The 20,704-nt window shown below is 41.0% G+C and overlaps 1 protein-coding gene across 3 annotated transcripts in view; it reads right to left on the bottom strand.

Moving 5' to 3' along the window:
- Window positions 1–1,550: 1,550 nt before the first annotated feature.
- The window catches only part of SERTAD2 (SERTA domain containing 2), a 198,339-nt gene continuing 179,185 nt past the window's right edge, over window positions 1,551–20,704 (bottom strand). For all 3 annotated transcript variants that reach the window (XM_078649417.1, XM_078649419.1, XM_078649418.1), the window contains one exon: window positions 1,551–9,085. In XM_078649417.1, coding sequence (XP_078505543.1) covers window positions 8,152–9,081 — 930 coding nt within the window. In that variant the 5' untranslated portion in view covers window positions 9,082–9,085 and the 3' untranslated portion in view covers window positions 1,551–8,151. The remainder of the gene's footprint in view (window positions 9,086–20,704) is intronic.

Raw genomic sequence — 20,704 nt, 5'->3', positions numbered from 1 at the left:
ACATTGTCAGTACATAGTGGAATTTCCCCCAAAATATGGCATTTCTTGGAAGGAAATCTAGGAACAGTTTTGGCCTATTTACTAATAGGTCGTTTTTTTTAAAAATCAGAATCGTAGAGGGTCGTAATTGTTTGACGTGATGTATATTAAAGAGGTAGGCCGCAAATTACGACTTGCTATTATTAGACGCAAATAAGAATGAGATCCTCAAAAGTTGCACCAGCTCCTGTGGGGAAGGGTATATAGAATTTTCCCACACTGATTTATGTAACAAATCTGCTTACAAGTATGGTTTGTGGGCTCTCCATCATCTGTCCAACTATTAAAGGTGACAAATCGCCATAAACCTGCATGTTTGTTGATACTGCGAATTCATAGTTCGTTTCCCATACCAAATACACTTTTAGATTTCCTCCTGTAAGGATCCAAGATCCATAGCCAGTTATACCTGTAGGTGTAACTCAATACCATTTAACATCACCTTGTATTTTTTGTATTACATTTTATGGAGGGGAGAGAACATGTTTGTTTCCAAGTGAAGGTAGTAGTGTGATCATTGGTAAGGCAATCAGTGCTCCGAAAGACTTAACTTTGTGGGAATTTATAACCTTCACTATTACTTAATACAGTGACGATCGGAGTCATAGTGTGTTAAAGGGGTGGAAAAGTTCTTCCTAACACCATCCTACTTCTTTGGGTATACAGGTGAAGGGATTTCTGTAAGGCAGTCAAGATTTCAGACAATTTAAAGGTAACAATGAGGGAACAGTACTCCTCAAAATATGCTATATTCCTAGGGATACTCTTGGGCATACTTTGTGAGTCCCCAAAAATGCCTAAATCGTATTCAAATCATAGCAGGTGGTTTATGATGAGTAGATTTCAAACTTTTTAAATAACAGGCAAATCGACTTCTGAATTTTCTCACTTTGTCAATGGCTTGCCCAGATAAGCGTGGCTAAGATATCAGTTTCTAAAAAGTAGTGTGGCAAAGTAAGCAACTTTTTTATTAGGGCTTTATCTATATAGATGCTAAGGATTTGAATGTTTTGATATATTAGCACAATCACTCTAAAGTACAAATCCCTACTTTAGTCAACACTAATAACTTGGTTACTTTTATTCCAGTGCTCACCAACTTCTTCAAGCTTTGAAATACATTTGGTTTCCATGGCATGCCATATTGTACCTGTACTATACATGTAACAGTTCTGAACATGACAGCTGCTGTGAAAGGTTAAACTTTGCACTACTTGTACATGTTTAGGAGTGCACTTTCTTTCTCTAGGGTCCTGGAAAAGCCCTGAAATTGCACCATGGCTGTGATGTGTGTGGGATTGTAGATGTTAAGCACACACATCTAACATTTTAGAACAGCACCATTTTCATTCACAGGTAACATAAAAAGTGCAATTTACTTTTCCAGTAGATAATAAATATTGGTCCATTAAAACTATATACTGGGAACATTTGTCAGGCATACTGGTACAAATAAGTTAGCAAAGTTGACATGTTAGCTGGCCTAGGAAGTAATCGACAAACGCATAAAGACCAGTTTATATTTTTATTTTATTGTATAATATAAAACTACAAAAGACAGGTCATTTTTCATGTACATTTGTCCAATTATTTTGATTACAGTCCATACCTACACGTGAATACAGATTTCACGTTTCAGTTGTCTGCAATATTGCATAGAAAAGGCACAGCTCTAAGGTCTGTGGGGGAAAATGCATCCTTCCTTTTTGACATCAACTAACACTTAACAGTCGTGCATTGAACAGTTAGCATACGCTGCTCTTTTCTAGGAATCTTTGCCGTTACATGTACTTTTTCACAATAAAAATGTAGCAGAACAGTGTTTGAGGTTCCAGTATGTATTACGATCAGAAACATTTTAGTAAATAATGTTTGCATAGAATATTGCAAACAATGTGTTGTAAAAAAAATGAACTTTTATGAGATGATCAACAGGTATGATTCGAAGAAACTAGCCATATTTTTTGTTTTATTTGAAAATGATAAGGTGGGCTCTTAGGCTTGCAAAATGTAATTGAAGGCCATTCACAATTACAAATTAGTGGAAAACCAATTAAGAAAAGAAAGCCACCACGAAGATGGAAACAAGGAGCATTTACTCACAGGACAGCAATTTGCAAATGATCTTGCTTTTGTGAGAAAGTCCTGCATGGACTGAAAAACAAATGGGATTGTCAAAGTCCAATTAATACATTGATCTTTTATACTTCACCCTGGTACCGGCTCTTGCTTACACATAGCCAAAGGGATGCTGCTCCTACATGTCATTTAATTTGGGTTGTACTTTCCAATGTATTTCTTGCATTTTGTTACATGTACAAATTGGCATTTGTTTAGACCATGAGTCCTTCACACAATAATGTAAATTAAACTGTAACCTCAAACAAACTGCAGTAGGCTCCATAATACATCTGTAGATGGTAAACATTTAACAGTTAAACACCTAGTACTTATTTCAAACCAACAGACTCCCATGACAAAGGGAGAAATTCGGCACATTGCCCATCTCACTAAGAGAAAGGAGGCAATTTTGTTGTGTTTCTTTTTGTAAAGTAGCCTCCTCTCCCCATCTTCCATTCAGACTTGTATTCCTACAAAGCACTGCATTCCTATCATACATTCTATACACATTACAATCCAGATGTTAGCGGCACAAAAATAAATATATTTACAAAAAAGGGAAAAGGAATAAATAACTTAGGAAAATAAAAATCACTTCAAATCCAAAGCGCCTCTATTCTGCTCTTTTCTTGTCACTTCATTGCACATCAATGTTTAGCCATGTACAGCCACATCAGTATGCATGGTTTGTTCTAAGGTTTTTATTTAATTTCTTGCTGTCCTACACTCCAGGGGATAACACAGGAATATAATTGAAAAACATGGTGTACCTTTGAGCGAACCATGGCCTTCTGTGATTTTATAACCCCAAATTACTCTTCTCTTTCTAAGAAAGAGAAGATTAATAAAAGGTATCAAAATTATATTTGATACAGTACAAAATCAGGGTAGGCTGCTTCCCCCTTTCAATAACATGCTGACTGCTCCTAAATTACATTTATTTTTAACTATAAAGAATATATTTGGGTACTACAGAATCAGAGCATTTAGTTCAAGCAGTTTATTCGGTAAAAAATTGAAATATGCCTTTTTGGTTAAGCAAAATAGGTTATCCCGTACAGTCCCATCTATTTCTTACCAATGATGATAACATGTAAGTTTGTGTCAATGGTACTTCTCAAATGCTGAAGGACTAAACGAACATCAATTGGGGGCTTTATTCTGAACAGTGATGGATTCCCAACACCAGTACATTGTTTGTCACAAATTAGTGTTTCACTATTGTGGCAGTTTTAATTCTGCAACATTAAGGGCCGAATAGTGCTCTAAATTTGAAACGTTCAAAGCAAGTATTGTCCTATAGTGTGGTCTAGAACCATATTCTTAGGAATAAACAGCAACTCAGCATTTCAAGATGAAGCAGTTCTACAAATTACAGAATAGTGGTCCCGCTGATTCCAATCTATATTGTAAAACACACAATGTCTTCAGTATTTAGATCAATGCCAAAAAACTGTGCGTTTGCCTATATCAACTTGTTTTAAAAGGATTACACCTTGAAAACTTCTTATTAAAATAATTTAGCTATAATTGAGGACAGGAAACTTTGAATATGTGTTAATTATGTTGTGTAAGCAATAGTTTACTTCATGAGACATTTGCCAGACGGGTGTGTTTTTAGAAATATAGGTGTTTGTGGGTGTGAAGAGGCATATAAACACACACAACCTAGCCCCACATATGATTTTAAAACAAATACACCATACCCCAGCATGTGCATATGTCATCCTGCCTCCAACAATCATGTATTAGGTGACGGAAATCTATGGCATTCTCCCATTCATTAGCAAAGGAGAAACAAATATAAACAGTGGTTTCAAAAGAAAAGTGCCACAAAAATGGTAGCAGAGAAGTTTAACTTCAGTTTGTACTATAAAGTTGTTTTTAAGAGCAGTTACCTTGTTGTTTATGTTCAGTGTACACGGCACATAAACTCACCTGCAAAGGAGCATTTGTATAACCTTCAAAAGCAGAGGAGGTGAGTGTGTGTGTGAGAGAGAGAGAATGTGAGGACTTAGAAAGCGACGGAGTACTCAGAGTCCGAGATACTACTGGACAACGAGACACATTATCCATTAGGTATTTTTAATAGAGTAGAAAAAAGTTTTAAACTTTCCTCTGGGTGCAATCTGCAACAAATCCATGATTTAAGTAATTCCACTGAGTCAGGATATAAGTCATGGGCATGAATTACTGCCATAAGTTACAAGTTTTGAAACCACTGTTTATGTACTAACAGCCGCACACACAATATATACAGTATATTTATATATGCTTGTTTGGCTTATGCCATGCTGGATTTTTCATGTGCAGTAGTTATAAACAAAAGTATTTATCTAGAACCAGATCAAAGATTTTAAATCCATTCAGTGTGATAAAATCTGAGTAACTAAGCCTTGCAAGTATTGCTTCAGTTTTCTTCTGTGAAGTGATTCTAAAATTAAATATTCGCGTCATTAAGCAGTGTTTTCTCAAGTCAGTTCCCCTCTACTGTGGTAGTATCTATCACCTTTGTACTTTAGTAATAACTATCTGAATCTGTATTTCTAAATAACATGTTGGACCACATTTATTTTTACCAGCACGGCATAAATATTTTATATATATACATATATATATATACACACACACACGTATATATATATATATATGTGTGTGTGTGTGTGTGTATATATATATATATATATTTACTCCTGATCCAAACATGTCTCTCTCAATCCAACCAATTAGTGACTCTTCTGTTCTACATATCTTGTCTATACGTGTATTGCTCTGTATGTACATACACATGCTGAAAGACACACACAGGACCACACAGGTTTAGAAAAAGAAACTAGCAGACCGTATACGTAAAGTGCCTTCCTGGAACAATGTCTTCTTCAACACAGATAGACCCAATTTTATCCATGGCAAGAAGCGAGCAGAATTCACTCAATATTGCCAAATGTCGTGCAATATAATTTAAAATGTCTTAAATAAATTATTATAAAAGTTATTCCTAAAGAAGCAATATGCATTCCAACTGTATAGTTGCACTTAACAGCAAAAGTACCATTAAAAAGCTAAAATGACAGCGCAGCTCCAGCAACAGGCATAATACATTGCAAATATTTTTAAATTAAACATATACCCCTTTGAAAATAAAAACCTATGTGCACAGCAATGGATAACTTTGCAGATGCGATGGAGAAAGACATGCATAGAAAGCTGTCCGCAGATTCATTACAGCAATTTTCAAAACGAATGGAGAATATAAACAGGAACTGTGGATTAAAAAAATCATAAGCGTGGCCGAATTGCAAAATGAAATAGCTCCATTTGCAGGAGAGAAAGAAACACAAGTAATAATAAAACGAATCTAAACAGACAAGAAGCAAATTTGTCAGGGGTGTAATACTTTTGGTGCCCACTTTTAGCACCTTTTTTAATCAGTGAAATGAAATGCTTTCTTAAAGGAGCAAACTGACATTCTTTGGAATAAAGAGTTTTTTTGCATCGGACTTTAGCATTTTGTGTTTAAATATATGAAATGTGGCGACAGTCATCTGCATTGTCTCGCTATAAATCCGCTGTCAATACAATCCACTTGGGACAATGTTGAACATACAGAAGGGTGAGTGGCAGAATTCAAGTGGCAATAACATGTAAGGAAGCCATCTTAATTCGTACTTAAGTAATAATGTAGTTGGCATACCAATCATCTTCGTAGTACAGGAGGTAGAGAAACTGGCAGACTAAGTTGGCTCGGCTGTCTTACAGAATGTAAATTTCTGCCTGTTTTTCGACAGTAGACGATTTGAAAAGTTTAACAAACTGACAGAATTTATTATTAAGAAAAGAGGATTTTTTTTCCGTCTGGCGAAACACTGGACAATTGCCTTAGTTATTCACATGTACCTTATGTGAACATCATGACTTTATAACACAAATAATGTTCTATGAACTGCTAGCGGACGCAACTCCAATTCTGGGTGGGCGTCCTACTGAACAAGAAAACAAGCCCTGTAAAATACCATGGCAAAAACACTGATGTAAAAACTTTTGTTGCACAGTAAGCATTTAGGAATCTAGTAAGTCTACATTTTGAGTGAGCTGGTTGAGGACTGGGACGAGTTTATTTCGAACTCTCCCACACTCATAGGTCATCGGAGGATGTCATGCCTTCCTAACCTTAGTGTGAAGTTGATGCACAGCAAGAGGTTTATATAACTTAGATCTTGTGTGCAAAAAAGTTAAGGCACCAGGTATCAGGGCTTCTCCAACCAATTTAAATGGCTGGAGTTTCTCTTTAACTCAAAGATGCCCAAATGACAAAACACCAAAAGTATTGAAAACGTAAAGTGAACATTATGAGGGGGTGAGGTGTCAATCAAGCGATGTGGGGAGTGACTTACTGGCTGCCATATCAAAAGCCTCAGATATTCTTTTTCATTGTCTGCTGTTTAAATGCCATTGCAGATAGAGGGCTTGGGTAAGAGGTTTGGGGAATAACTGGGCCCAGCTGTAAAGTGTTGAATTCTCTAACGATGAAGTTACCCTGAGGACCTCCAGCACGGGCAAGACAAAATGCCCCTTCACGGGACAATGGCCAACTTCCCACAGTCACTACAATCCTCCTAACTTCACACTTTCCCCAACTGTATCAAATACTTTTGTAGATGATCCATCAAGGATTTTTGATAAGTCCCTTTACCCACAATTCCCTTGTACTTCCAAGCAAGAGAAAGGTGACCAGTAACAGCTCCTTGCAAAGGATACATTTCACCACTAGCCAGTGGTCACATTTGGTAACTGAATTACTGAGACGAGCAGAGGGGAATACGAGATAATACTAATATTTGAAACTGGCCATCTAATGAAAATCTCAGACATTGATTTTGAGATATGATTATTATAGTAGGAGTGGACACTGCTATACGGGTTTGCCAACTGTGGCTAATGCAATATTAATGGCTTTGAATGCAATTTGGATGTTTTTTTATGTAATAGTGTTGGGATTTCAGATAGTGGAACACCGTAATGACATCACAAATGGAGAAACTAGAAAATCCATAGGAGACTTTACGACCTAATGCTATGTTTTGCAGCTATTTCCTGCTGACATCTTTACAGGCTTGCTTGTAAGTAGCAGTGAGCCCAGGAAAACAGTTCAGACAAAGGAGTTGGCATCAAGGACTAAAACCACTTGTAAATGCATGTACTGTCTTCTGAGCCCTTGCTTAAAGCACTTTGTGTTCCAGGAAATGCGATGGTAAAGCGGTTTTATCCAATATCTTCCAATGCACTATATGCATAGAAAACTTTACAACTTTATATAAAAGTACAGCATTTCTTGTAGGATTGGAGTAAGCAGGAATTCATTGAGAACACACCATCAAAATAGCTCCTTTGAGAGTACAAACAGAATTTGTTTTTAGAAAAAAACACAATTGCATAAACTGCAGAATCTGTACAAAAATATCAAATGCATTTGGGCGGCAATCTCTATACAGCCACGTAGAGGCAATACTTTGAGTAGAGGCACAGCTATTGCCTCCAAAAAGACCAAATTGCTATATCAACTTATGCTGCAATACCAAAATTATTTTAAAAAGGGGGAGGGCTAGCTCTATGATAAAACAAGTTACTTTTACCAAAAAAACCTTTTACAAAAAAGAAGAAGACATGCAATAAACTGCTTTCTCAAACATAATCCTTGTGCTTGGCATTTACAATTAATTTATGTCATTATAACATAGTTACTTGGTTTACAATACATAATCTTTCCTATACTGGGGTACTAGATCTCAAAGAACCACTCAAAATGCCTCGACAGTGGTCATACAGGGATGAAGGCACTCCAACTCTCCCGGAAAAAATGTTGGGTTCATGTTGTTTTTTTTAATGACAAACAAAGATGCATGCACAGCGCTGTGAATTTTTTGAAAGGGGACAGGGAGGATTGTAAAAATACTACAAAATGTCTATCAAGGTGCATAAAAAGTCACGCTGCTAAGACCCAACAAGCACCTCCATTATATGATCTAGTTCTGTTAGGTCCATTTTGAAAGGCTGGCTCGGGGTGACTGGTTGACTCGTGTACGGGGCTAAAGTCTTAAGAAGATCATCTGCAGAGACAGGAGATATTTTTGAGACTGGCCCAGAGGCAGATGAGCAAGGGTCAAAATCATACATAGATGTGTCAATGTCAGCAAACAAAATATCATCCAAGGTCAAGTCTGTAAGAAAGCCAGTGGAAGCAGATATCTCAAAATTTCCAGGCAATGAGTCCATTAGTTTTGATTCACTTGCTTTGCCTTCGTGGAGTCCCTCAATCTTTTGAATACTAGGCTCGTTGGAGTTACCTTTAGAAACTGCGGCTGCCTCAGTAGAGGTAGGTGTTGTTGGACAAAGCTCTTCAATTTCGTCCAGGGCGGAAGAGAAACTGTCTTTTAAAGGTTGAATTGGCGGCTGTGGTAGTTTAGTTGGGCTATCGCTTTCGGAAGCCTGAGAAGTGCAAAAAGTGTCATCCTCAAGCAAAGAGGCTGGGGTGAGGCAGGATTCTAGTGGCGTAGTGTTTGTTAAGTCAATTGGATGAACGGGGTGGCAAGCAAGATGGCTGAAAGCAGGCTGTGCCTCTTGATAGCTGTCACCAAGAGAATCAGCAGGCTGCGAAGTGGCGATGAATACAGGCCTCAAGCTGCCTTCCTGTTTCAATTCCTCTTGAATTCGTCTTAACATGTTGTTAATTAAAACAGTTTTTTGTAGGCGTGGTTCTGTTAATGGCCTGTGGTTGTAAAGTTTCATAAGGGAAATGTTGAAGATAGTCTGGCGCTGTAGAGTGTAGGACACCTTAGAAGGACCGTCAACTGAAGACACCACTTTGCCTTCCAGCCCATCTTCATGCTCATCAAACTTCCGCTTTCCTCCTTTACCCAACATAAATCTGAAAAATAGAAAAAAAAAATTCATTTGTATGTAGAACACAATTATTTTTGAAGAACTAATATTTACACATCACAAAACTGAGGGCTTACACAGGGGTGGGGAGGGGTCTGTGTGTGTGTTAAGAGAAGATGGATTTAAATATAAGTTACCTTTAACAGCATCAAATTAAAGATATCCTAATTATATCAACAGGGGTACAATATCAATCTGAAGAGATCATGTTTTAATAGTGGAAAATATAAAACAGGGACAAACACACACACAAGGAACTCGGAACAGCCAGCTCACTCTGTAGTAACAATATTACCACTTAACATCAACAAATAATGCATGAAACCAACTGCATAACACACTAAACAAAAACCCTACAGTAAGCATTGTTAAAGGGGCAGCGTGGGAACTAACAAAACATCATAATCTCAGACACATACTACAGGCCGGGCATGCACAAATTTTCCCAGATGGAATGCACTGAAGCCGAATTGGTAAAGATCTCCACCTAGAGACACAAAACACTATTAACCAAAGTAACATACACACTAGCAAACACAAACTTTAAAGCAGCATCATTCACACACCCAAACTACTGATTTACCAAACTCAAACAACCCCAAATCAGACTCTGGTCTGTGATGGAATTGTCAAGACCAAAGCGTGAATATAGTTCAATTCTGATAATGCAGTGCAGTCATACAAAAGGTAGAATATGTAGTATTCAAAACTCTGTTCTCTGGAACAGAACACACCCACACTTGTCTGACAGGCCTCCTCTGGTAATAAATTCCGGTCCAAAATGTTACCGCCTAAAAACTATACATCACAGTTTATACCATGCAAATGCATTTTCAAGAGAAAAGGATTCCTCCGAAGCGAATATCTTGAAATTTTAAAAGACAAAAATTATGGACCCAAATGTTATGCTTTACCCAAACGACAATTCAATGTAAACGAGGGGAAAAAACACAAAAATGGATTTGCCTCAATTTATATTTGCAAAAAATACAAACTTGATAATAAGGCGTTAAAAAAGAAACGAAAATCGCTGTATGGAGCTACCCTTACCCCACTACCATAAATTAGGGCACCAGCTTTAGATCCTTCACCTAGGCGTTTGGTTAAGCAGTTGGTCAGGCAGAAATTCAGCCAAAATAGTTATGCAAGATCAGTAAAGACATAAGGCAAATGATGTACTGCGGAGTGACGTTATGCAGGCTGAGGAGCAGAGGAACACAGCCGCTCAACCAAAATAACAGCTTAGCAGCTAAGAAGAAAAAGTATTTCTAGTTTTTTTATTTGTTTCTATAAGCAAATGTTCTTCGTACAGCTTTTTTTCATTCTAACAGGGTTACACAATCATCAACTCCCCGAATGTTCCAATATTTTATGAACTGTTAAAAAGCGTACATCTTCAGCTTTTACAAACGTTGTATACCAGCCTCTGAAATCAAGAGGGAGTACAAGCGCTTTCTTCTCTAACACAGGACACATATGATATATACTCCTTCCTTCTGTCCCTAATGGCACTGGGGTTCCTCCAATGTGGCGGGGGCTTTTTCTTTTCTAGCTTTTAGCCCATTTTAAACCTCCCACCCTTGAGTCTACCTGCACTTTGCTAGCTTCTATTATGTATGGATTCCTTCTTGATCCTCTGCCCATGAAAGCAGCTCATCTCGCCATTACTTCCATGGTTCCTACACTTATGGAAGTTTATAAACAAAGACTTCTTTCTGATCTGGTCTCATCCTGTTGGAAATAGGCTGTAGGTTTCCCTCTTAAGTCAAAGAAACTGGTACTGATCCTTCTATTTTGACAAATTTTCTTTTTTTTCTTCCAAACATTGTTATTGCATTTTCACGATGAAGCCAAACAGTACAGAAAACAAATTAACACCAGACAAGTAAGACACGGCAAGAAAGGAAGTGAGAAGCACTTTCCGGAGAATTGAAAACGATCTTACCAATGCATCGAATACCAGATTATAAGCCCCTATTACAAACCCCAGAATACCCTGAATGGACTACCGTTTTCCGCCAAGCTGCACTCAGCAATTGTCTTACCTGATAATCCATGCTTTACTAGATCCACCGAGGCTGGCTGCTGTCCATCTAATAGAACTAAATCCGTGGTTACAGCTTTTTTTGACTATATGCAAAGACTCTGGATGACAGGGGTCAGGCAGCTCTAATTCTTCATGACCTTTGGTCAGTGTTTGATGTGGTCTGCCCCCCATTCTATTGCCTAGGTGCACAGACATTGTGGTAGGAGGTCTTCCCCTGGGCTGCTAATCCTCCTTTACATCCTGTTGGGTACAGGCTGTTTCTCCAATTAAATCTGGATTTCATCAGCTTCCATGTCAGGGCTCTCAGAGATCTTCCTTGAGCGCTACACTTTTCAGTGTGCTTACGAGGAGTCTATCTTAGCGGAGGGCTTACGGGAATGTGGATTGAATCCGGAGCCAGGAAAGAATCACGGCTGCGCCTACATGAGTCCAGGGGCTGGCTTGACTGATGTAGGTGATAGACTCCTGGTAAGTACACCGCTACGACAACAGCAATTTGTTACCGGATACGTATTTCCTTCCTGAATGTGACGTAGCGGGCATTCCTTGAGGACATAATTCAACCACAGCCTCATTGCGGTGCCACACCCAGCTTGTTGTGCGTACCTACAACTACAAGCAAGCACTTGTGCAAATATTGTAACATGGTCCTGATGATGGCCTGACTTTGTATAGGCCAAAACGCTGTCGACTTTGCAGCGCAACTCAATGTGCCACTCTTACGGTCCCCCAAAAAACTGTTTTCTATCCAGTAATGTATTAATGTACATGTACCAATAAGACTTCATTGTATGTAGTACAGGTTCTTTGCGCAGTTTCCTGCTGTTCATATCCTTTAACTTGTCACTTACGCCGTTCACCTTCCTCCAAGCACTTGTGCAAAGTTTTGTACATGTTACATGATATTTTTTGTAACATAGTGCTTTTGTTTTGTTCCTTCAATCAATTATATGAAGGAAAAAAAATATGCATTTATTTCTTCCTTGTATCTATTAGTTTTCTTCCCCTCTCTATCTTACCCTGTCCCTGCAACATGTTTTGTGCTTATTTCTTTTTAGGTCTCGCTCTCGAGACCTATAGTTGTGGAGATGCCTCTCAAGGGAGACAGACTGGGGCACGCGCCGATTTGGGTGTGTGGACGCGCTTCGCAGACGTCCTTGCACAGACGCACTTATATACCAGTAACGGCACGCACACACACAGCCAGCTCCCCTGCGCGCACGCACACACACGCGCGCACACACACACACTCATTATTTTAGGGAACATGGCGGCAACTGAAGATTTATAACTCGAGAAAGAGTACGTGGCACAAATGACATTTATTTAGATATTACATTCTATTCCATCTCAGGAGGTAGGTAAACGCGCGGCTAGAGTACTTATTAGGTAAGCAGTCTCTATAACTTTATAAACAGAAAGACAGAAGCATTAGACTGTCACTTGCAGGCACCGTACAAGTGCAGGCTTAGCTAGTGCGTGTCCCCCCAGCCACTGCCCCTCCCCAGGGGCGGTGATCTCCACTGGCCCGGACACGCCCCTTACCTCTGGAAGACGTTCCACAGGAACCTCTGGTCAGCGTCTGCGGGCTGGGGTCGATACTGCTGCTGGTAGACCATGCTGTAACTATATGAGCTCTCATCCAGGTCCGGGCACTGCTGTGAAAGCTGCTGGGGTGTCCCGCCCACCCAGTGACTCATCTCTGCTCCACCCGCAGCCTGGGCTCGCTGTCTCACTTCCGGGTACCGCCTGTTTTGCAGAGCCGACAGCGAACTGGAGCCTGGAGGTCCGATGATTGATGGCCGCAGGCACATGATGACCCCGCCCACCCCTAGAGCAGAAGGCAGCCAGGTCTGTACCGTCTCCGTCTGGCACTGGCATCCATCACTGATTGTGGCCTGCCAATGTGGGGGTCCCCCAGGGCCGTCATTCGTGTAGCGTCTCAGGAGCGGCAAGCCAAGGACTGGTCGGTGCCCGATCGTGCAGCCTGCTTCTGTTGCAGAGGTTCTTTAGGTGCCAGTGTATTAAGGTAGGATTAATTCAGTTTTGAAATGTCCACTTTTCCTCATCTGCCGCTGTCAGCTGCGCCGTCTCTTTCTGTCTCACTCGCTGAAACGGTGCTTCGTTCCCTTGTGAAATGGATCCAAAAAAGAAAGAAAAACTTTTGTTGGAAGTGTTTCTGACATTTTCCAAAGTGCAGCCTCGGGCCTCTTGCTCCTTGATGACCTTACTTTGATTAAGGCCACATTTCTAGCACAAGTTTGCACCACAGGCAGACAAAAATGAACATCTGCTTGAGACAGGATCAGTGAGGCTTAAATCCTGAAATGTTTGTGGGGAGACATCTTTTCAAAAATGCTGCAAAATATACTTTTTGAAAGTTCCGGGCAGAGCACTTTGGATATCCATTAAAGTGTCTAGAAAAAAACTGGTGCCAGGTGCCTGTGGAGGAGATTCAAAACGAGTCTCATCGGCTGGTAGAAATAAACATCAGAACACCTTAATTGTAATCCCGGACTATGCATACTAAACTGAGTAAGCTCTTCTACCTCAAACCTCTTACTAGCTTATGTGGAACAGATGAAGTAGCTAGGAAAAAAGTCTATAAATGTATTCCACTGCCTGAGATCCACCCATCTGTACCCATATGTTTCGAACTCTGTCCTTCTGATCATCTTATTTGCACTCTCAGGGTTCAAAATACGAAAAATAAATAACTAAAGCATTACAGAGCATTCACAAAGTGGCCCGATTAGTTTTATTAACACCCAAACACAGTAGTGCCACTTTACAGAGTTCGCCAGCGAAGCACTGCTTTTTGTTTTCTCCTCTTTCTTTGAACAGCATTGTTTTCCCTGGGTGATGAAGTGCACCATTCCTGGAGGTACTGCAATACCTTGTTGATGGGTGGCGTGGAAACCGATTAATGTGATCCTTATCCGCTTTTTTCCTTATTTTAGTTTATAAAATGCGTACCACGGCTCTGTGTTGAGTAATGTAGTCTTTTTAAACCATACTGCTCACGGTTCATAGGATATAAGCAATGGACCGTGATACTGGTCCCTCCAGGGATCTGTAGTGGTGCTTAAAGTTTCAGTAAAAAACACTCTTGATTTCTGAATAATGAGTATAAAAGTGTTAAGGTAGCCATGTTGTTCTACTTACATGTCACATGCTTTACTTAATCTTGCATCCATATGAGGGTTTGCTTTTTCCAGGAAGGTACTTTTTTTTCCAGGCAGCATATCACTCTTGTGCATAATTTGAATTGAGCCGCATCCAGGTATATGTAGCAGGGCACAACTGGGTTGTAGCTGAAGGCAGTGTGGGTGTCTCAGTGGGAGTGTCTCAGTGGGATAGTATGGTGTTCATTGGGGGATGTGGCACTACGCCAGAGCTGCCAAATTTGGTTGTGGGGAACCAGGTTCAGCCTTCATGAACAGTCCACCAGACCACTCTCCTGAGGGAGTACATTCCCATGGTAGACCTTAGAAGCCCCAGCTATACCTTTGGAAGCCCAGGCCCAGCCCCACTGCACAGCCCGACGGCGGCACGTGACATGAGTGAGAGTCACAACGCCGCAGCCGCACTACAGTGAGTGAGCTCAGCTGACTGACTGAGTCCGGACTCCGGCGGTACCTCTCCTCGACCTCAGGTAAGTGGGTCTGGGTTACAGACAGCCCCGGGCGGTATTAACTTAAAACTGCCCACAGACTTCTCCCACCCAGCTGCCACCTGCCACCTGCCAGCCTGGCCTGTAGACGTTGCTGATTTGGCCTGTCTGGTGTCCTATCCATCTCCATTCACGCTATGTTGGTATTTGTGCTTGCTGTAGGGAGTGTTTGTGGTAATATCAGGGAAATCCATAGCAAAAGTTGGCCCACCAGACCATAAAACGGGCCCTCAAAACAGAAAACACGTCTGCATACTGATTTTTCAGACCAGTCCCTTCTGGCACTGCTAGATGCACTGTAGGCCAGCCTCCCTGGAAAATGGTAAACAAGAATTGATGCAATTGTATTTAGTGATAATGTAAAACCTAATAGTGATTGTATGTAGGTTTAAGACAACTGTGGAGGGGTAAAGAGCGTATGGTACACAAGAGAAAACTGGCCCACTTGCATTGTAAATGCTTCATGTTATTTAAAAACATAAACCACTTCAAGCTTTTATCAGTTTACAAAGCACTTTGAAGGGTCATGTCAGTGTCCAGGATCTACTCTGGGGAAACTAAAATAATGAATTCCACAACAATGAGATTTGTTATGGTTTTAACCTTTGGGCAAGGGCTGATGCATGCATGAGAGATAGTGCAATTCTTCTAAGAAGAACACTATATTGTCCCATTAACCTGGTGTAAGACGGGAAATATCCACTGCAAATGGTTGAGAAATGTCCATTGCAAATGTTTTTGTGCCTGGTTTTCCACTTTTCACTTATTACAGTATGAGCCCTTAAACTGCTCATTTCCGATTATGCTCGTGTACTTTTCTCCTACCTAGAGGAAATTATGGGGGCAAAAGTGTGAAGAATCGCTCCCCAAAAAGTTGGTCACATGTTATTCCCCGATATATACAGCAGACTTTTTGTCTAGTTTAAAAAATGCCCAAGTATCTTGTGTGAATAGTACTTATTCTGTAATGTTTTTGCTTCGGTTATTACTAGACAACTTGAAATAAGTCCCTAATGGTTATTTACATTTCTCTAATAATAGCATACATATAACTGTGTTGTGGATAGTGCATATTTACAGTGGTGTGATTAATAGGGAATAGTTTGTGAGAATGCTAATTGTGCAAGTTTTACTCGCTCATTTCCTTCTCACATACTGATTAGTCCCAGCAGTGACTGCCAAGATAAACCTGTTGGTGATATAGAATGTATATGTGTCCTTAAAATTGTTTCTGATGACAATTTGTGCATAATTTGAGACTTGCTAATTTGGGCTGGTTTTTGGGCTGGAACTGGTCTGATTGGGCTTGTTTTGGGCTTATATTTGAGCAGCTTTAGGCTTGGGATGGGTCTAAAAATCTTGACTGTTCCCATGAGGCACAGGGTCAGACTGATTTGCATATAGCCATGTCTGAACTGGGGTGGCAGAGTGGGCTAAAGAAAGGTGATGGATCAAACCCAGATCTTTTGACTGGGTGCGAGTGTTTGATTGGTTCAGATGCTCCGTCTGTCACCACCCCCTTTTGTACCGCCACCCTTGGGTGAAGCACAGAGGCGCTCTATGACGAGGCTCATCAATGTGGGTTCTCGCAACACACAGATGTAGGTACTCACTACCTCCGGCTGGTTTCTCCTCCCACCTCATCTCTTCCTTCGGCAGAAGCAGGAACCAGGGGCTGGGCCGGGCTTCTCTGCAGGCTACAGCGCCTCTACTTCTGTTAGGCTCCGTAGCTGTGAGCACTAACTGCCAAGGAGCCCCTGCACCCCGAGAAATAGACCTGCGCATCTTTGTTACTATTCTTGTAATAAATCCTTCATCACAATCTAGCTGGTGTCTTCGAGTCCTTCCAACAACAATCTGGGCACCAAGGAGCCCCTGTACCCCGAAAGTTACACCTCTGCAAGAAGTCCCTGTAACATACAGACAGGTACGCCGTTGCCAGGAAGAACAGGTAAGGCTCGCCTGTGTAAGGATTTGTGCTTATTTTAAGTCCTAAAAATGGTTACTTTACTGTTTCTTAAACTACAACACTTTAAACAGGAAGGCAGCTATGTACCGTACAGCGAGGTTATGCTTTGTGGCGCTATATAAACGCACTGATAAAGTAATTAACATCCGGATCATATCTACTTACTTTCTGTAACTGATCTCGGTATACTATCAGCATGTGGTCTCAGAGCTGGAATAGAATAGGGGTGCTACAGGTACACTGGGCGCTGTATATAATGGAATGGCGGGGTGGGGTAAGTTTGGAAGGAGGTGCATTGGAAAAGCAGCCTGTTGTCTCACAGCTGCAGGTGCACTAGGGGAGCTGTATGTGGTGGAATGGCAGGGTTGGTGAAGTTAGGAAGGAGGTGCCTCAAGAGCAGCGCGTTGTCTCAGAGCTGCAGGTACACTGGGGGAGCTCTATCTGATTGGATGGCGGGGTGGGGTAAGTTTGGAAGAAGGTGCATTGGAGGAGCAGCTGTGTGGGGGCCAATTTGCACGTAGATTGGGTAAGCTGTATGTGATGGAATGGCAGGGCTGGTGTAAGTTAGGAAGGAGGTGCATTGGAGAAGCAGCGTGTTGTCTAGGAGCTTCAGGTAGACTGGGCGAATTGTATTTCATCTAGGTGGAATGGAGGGCGTGGTGTAAGTTAGGAGTGAGGTGCATTGGAAGAGCAGCGTATGGGTTCACAGCTGCAGGTTCACTTGGGGAGCTGTATATAATGGAACGGCAGGGGTGTACGTTATGGAAGGAGGTGCATTAGAAGAACAGTGTGTGGTGTCAGAGCTGGAATCAAATGGGGGGCTGCAGTCCAGGATTGAGATGCACTGGGAGAGCTGTGTGTGGGTCTTTGTGGCACGGCAGGAATGGCGCAGATCAGGATTCAGTCACACTGGCAGAGCTGTAAATTAGCCTCACAAGTACAATAGCAAGGCTCATGATTATGGGGCACTGGCAGAGCACGCAGTGGGTCTTAAGCACTAGGATAGTATGGTATTCTTGTTTCATTACTGGAATTGTAGGAGTGTTGCAACAGTGGAATCAAGTGCTCGTTCCAGTACAAAAATAATAGGGTATGGTCGAGGCGCACTGGCGGAGCGCTACGTGTCTCTCTCCTGCAATGGTATTGAGCTACTGGCATTGTAAATAACAAACCTTTCATCTATGTGTTGGTTTTGAAAACAGATAAATAAAAGACATTACCATTTACAATGGCAGTAGCTTAAAATTTGGCAAATGTGAGACCTATTGCATTGCAAATGCTTGTTCTAATTGTCAACTAAATAATACCTGTTGAGACATTGTTGTATGCTACATACTATCTTACTCAGGTCTCAACTGGGTTTATGGCTATCATCCTGAAGTTTGCTTCTGCAGCTGTATCATTGACCAGTGTGCTTACCTTGGTCTTTTTATGCCTCTTAGGGTTTTTGGCTGGAATTCGGTGCTCGCTTCTCAGACTCCAGCGCTATGATCTTTTTGGACGCAGAGGTTACAGACCTAGTGCGAGTCCTTCTGTGCAAACTTGTTATGGCACTTTGGGAAAAATACAAAGGGAGTATTCACCAACTCTCTTGATGATACCGGGTCCCTATGTGCATAATCTCTGACCGCATGGTCGAGCTCCTCTGGTAGTAATTCTGTTGATGGATTGGGTTTTACTTGATCTTATCCAAAGTTCTTGACGTCCTTCGTTGGTTTGCTGGTTTATTCACAAATTCTCAGTTTTGTTCAAAATTTTGTCAGTAGATCTTTTCGCTCCCGCTGGCGCTCTTCAGCTTGCTTCCGGACCCAAAGAGAGAAAAAATAAATCTGAAGATAGCAACCACACACAGGGGGCTTCCATGGGTCAAATGTGTGACATCATGGGGGAAGGACAAGACACCAGATGGTCTTCAAAGAGATAACTGTGCACCCCACTACTAGATGGTAGAGTAATGCACAGCATGCGAATCCAGAAAATATTTGTGCAGCAAATCTTTACACACCAAATCTCTAAGCTTACATGAATAAGCCCATACCCTTAAACCCGATATCCTTAAATCTATACCCCTACCCTAAACTCCTAACTTTAACCTCATAGCTTGTAAATATTACATCTCAAACCCTTAACCCTATACCCATTATTAATAACTCCTATATCTTATATTCTTAGCCTTTAACCCACTGCACACTGTCCTTCTTTCATTATATTTTGAGAACATACACTTTAGGAAGTGTTGCTTTTTAAAATATTTGTTTTTAAAACTAATAATATAGAAGTGTTATTTTTAGAAGAGTTGAGGCAATACCCAGCACAACTGACTAGACCGAACTCAGTGGATAAAGTTACCACCTATTTCTCACGATCAGATGAAGCCCAAGTAATAGTTCAACCTGTAGAATAAATAAATACTATCAACATCTTCATTCAAAACTTACTACACAAATACCAGGAGTATGCACAAGCTCTGCTGCATCTATCCTTACGTGGAACTCATTTCTGAAAACAAGTTATAGTTGCACAGACCTTTCTGTGTAGAATCAATCTTTATATCAACATTCTTAGTTCAATCGGCAATTATATTTACCAAAGGATAGTAGAAATTATTGAAGCACAGCCAAAAATTATAAATGACTGTCGTTCAGTCAAACTGAGTTTAATTTGAAAAACATTAACGTATTTTCAAAAATTCTTTTAAAAACAAAAAAAGACAATTAGAGATTTTAGATTAAGAAGGAAATAATGAATAGACCCCAGGTGCAAGGAAAAACCAAAACCGAAACTAAGAAGAACTGAGAGGGAGAAGGTGAACGCCAATGGTATATTGGTTGCTTTATATCTAAAGACAGCTGTTTATATTCAGTACAATCAAGGACACAGGAAATTAACCATTAATTTACGTGTCTCGGCGGTGTTTCGACCCTTAAAAGAATACAAGGGTCTAATCAGGACTGAAATGACCTGGGGTCTGAGAAAGGAATGAACAAAAGTGGTTAGGAGGCTGGTGAAATTAGCATGAGCTAAATAATGGGAAAGTAAAGGAATACATACTGGCTGGTTAATGTAGAGAGTCAGATCCTCAAAAAGGGCACTCAAGAGTTGAAAACAATTATAGTGCCTGGTTGATAAAGGCGGCTCCTATTGTGGACTTGCGAGGGGCGAAAGTCCCCTTATTCCTTTAAAATCCCCAACACGTAGGGGGTGTGGCTTGCGCGCCGCTTCAGTATGGCGTGTTGCGCTTGAGCTCCGGGGTGAGTTGGTCCCGTCGAGCGTTTTTCTCCGTCTATCACTGCCCTTCTTGACGGAAAAAGCAACCCTCATCAGCGGACCATGTGGGGATCGGCATGACACTCTTTTCCTGCTGCTTTGACCTCCGGCTGAATGATTTCTGCCTCTCGCCTCACAGGCGCTCGCATTCCTCACGAGCGGCAGCCATTTTCCCGCTCATGACGTTCCTGTCATTTTACTTCAAAGGAGCCGCCGCGGATACAATTTCGCTGTGTTGCTTGTCTGCCTGATGCATTTCGTCCACAACGCCCACTACTGGTAACATTTTGCCTTCTTTATGTTACTTTCTTGCTGCTTGGTTGGGTTTCAGCTGTTTTCACGCTATTTTTCTCTCAGTCCGTTTTTCATAGAAGTGTTGACATTTTTGGTTACGAACTCATTACGGTGCCCCCCTGCTCTGCTCATTCTTTCACCGCTAGAATATCATAGCGCACTTTGAGCTTGCTTTTCTATTTTTAATATTTGTGGGTTACTCTGCGCAACTTTTGTGGTTTTTCTCTTCCTCAAGTGGTATTCTTACAGATTACTACATCACCACTGCCAATATGAATCGGTCTTCGACCAACAAAGACTCTAAGGATGTTGCAACGTCGTTGAAAAGGCTTAAGTCGGTCTCTCCGACGCCCGA

The sequence above is a fragment of the Lissotriton helveticus genome, chromosome 6, assembly GCF_964261635.1.
Source record: "Lissotriton helveticus chromosome 6, aLisHel1.1, whole genome shotgun sequence".
Classification (NCBI taxonomy): Eukaryota; Metazoa; Chordata; class Amphibia; order Caudata; family Salamandridae; genus Lissotriton; species Lissotriton helveticus.
Note: the sequence above shows the minus strand (reverse complement) of the source record. Positions and strands in the feature narration are given on the sequence as shown.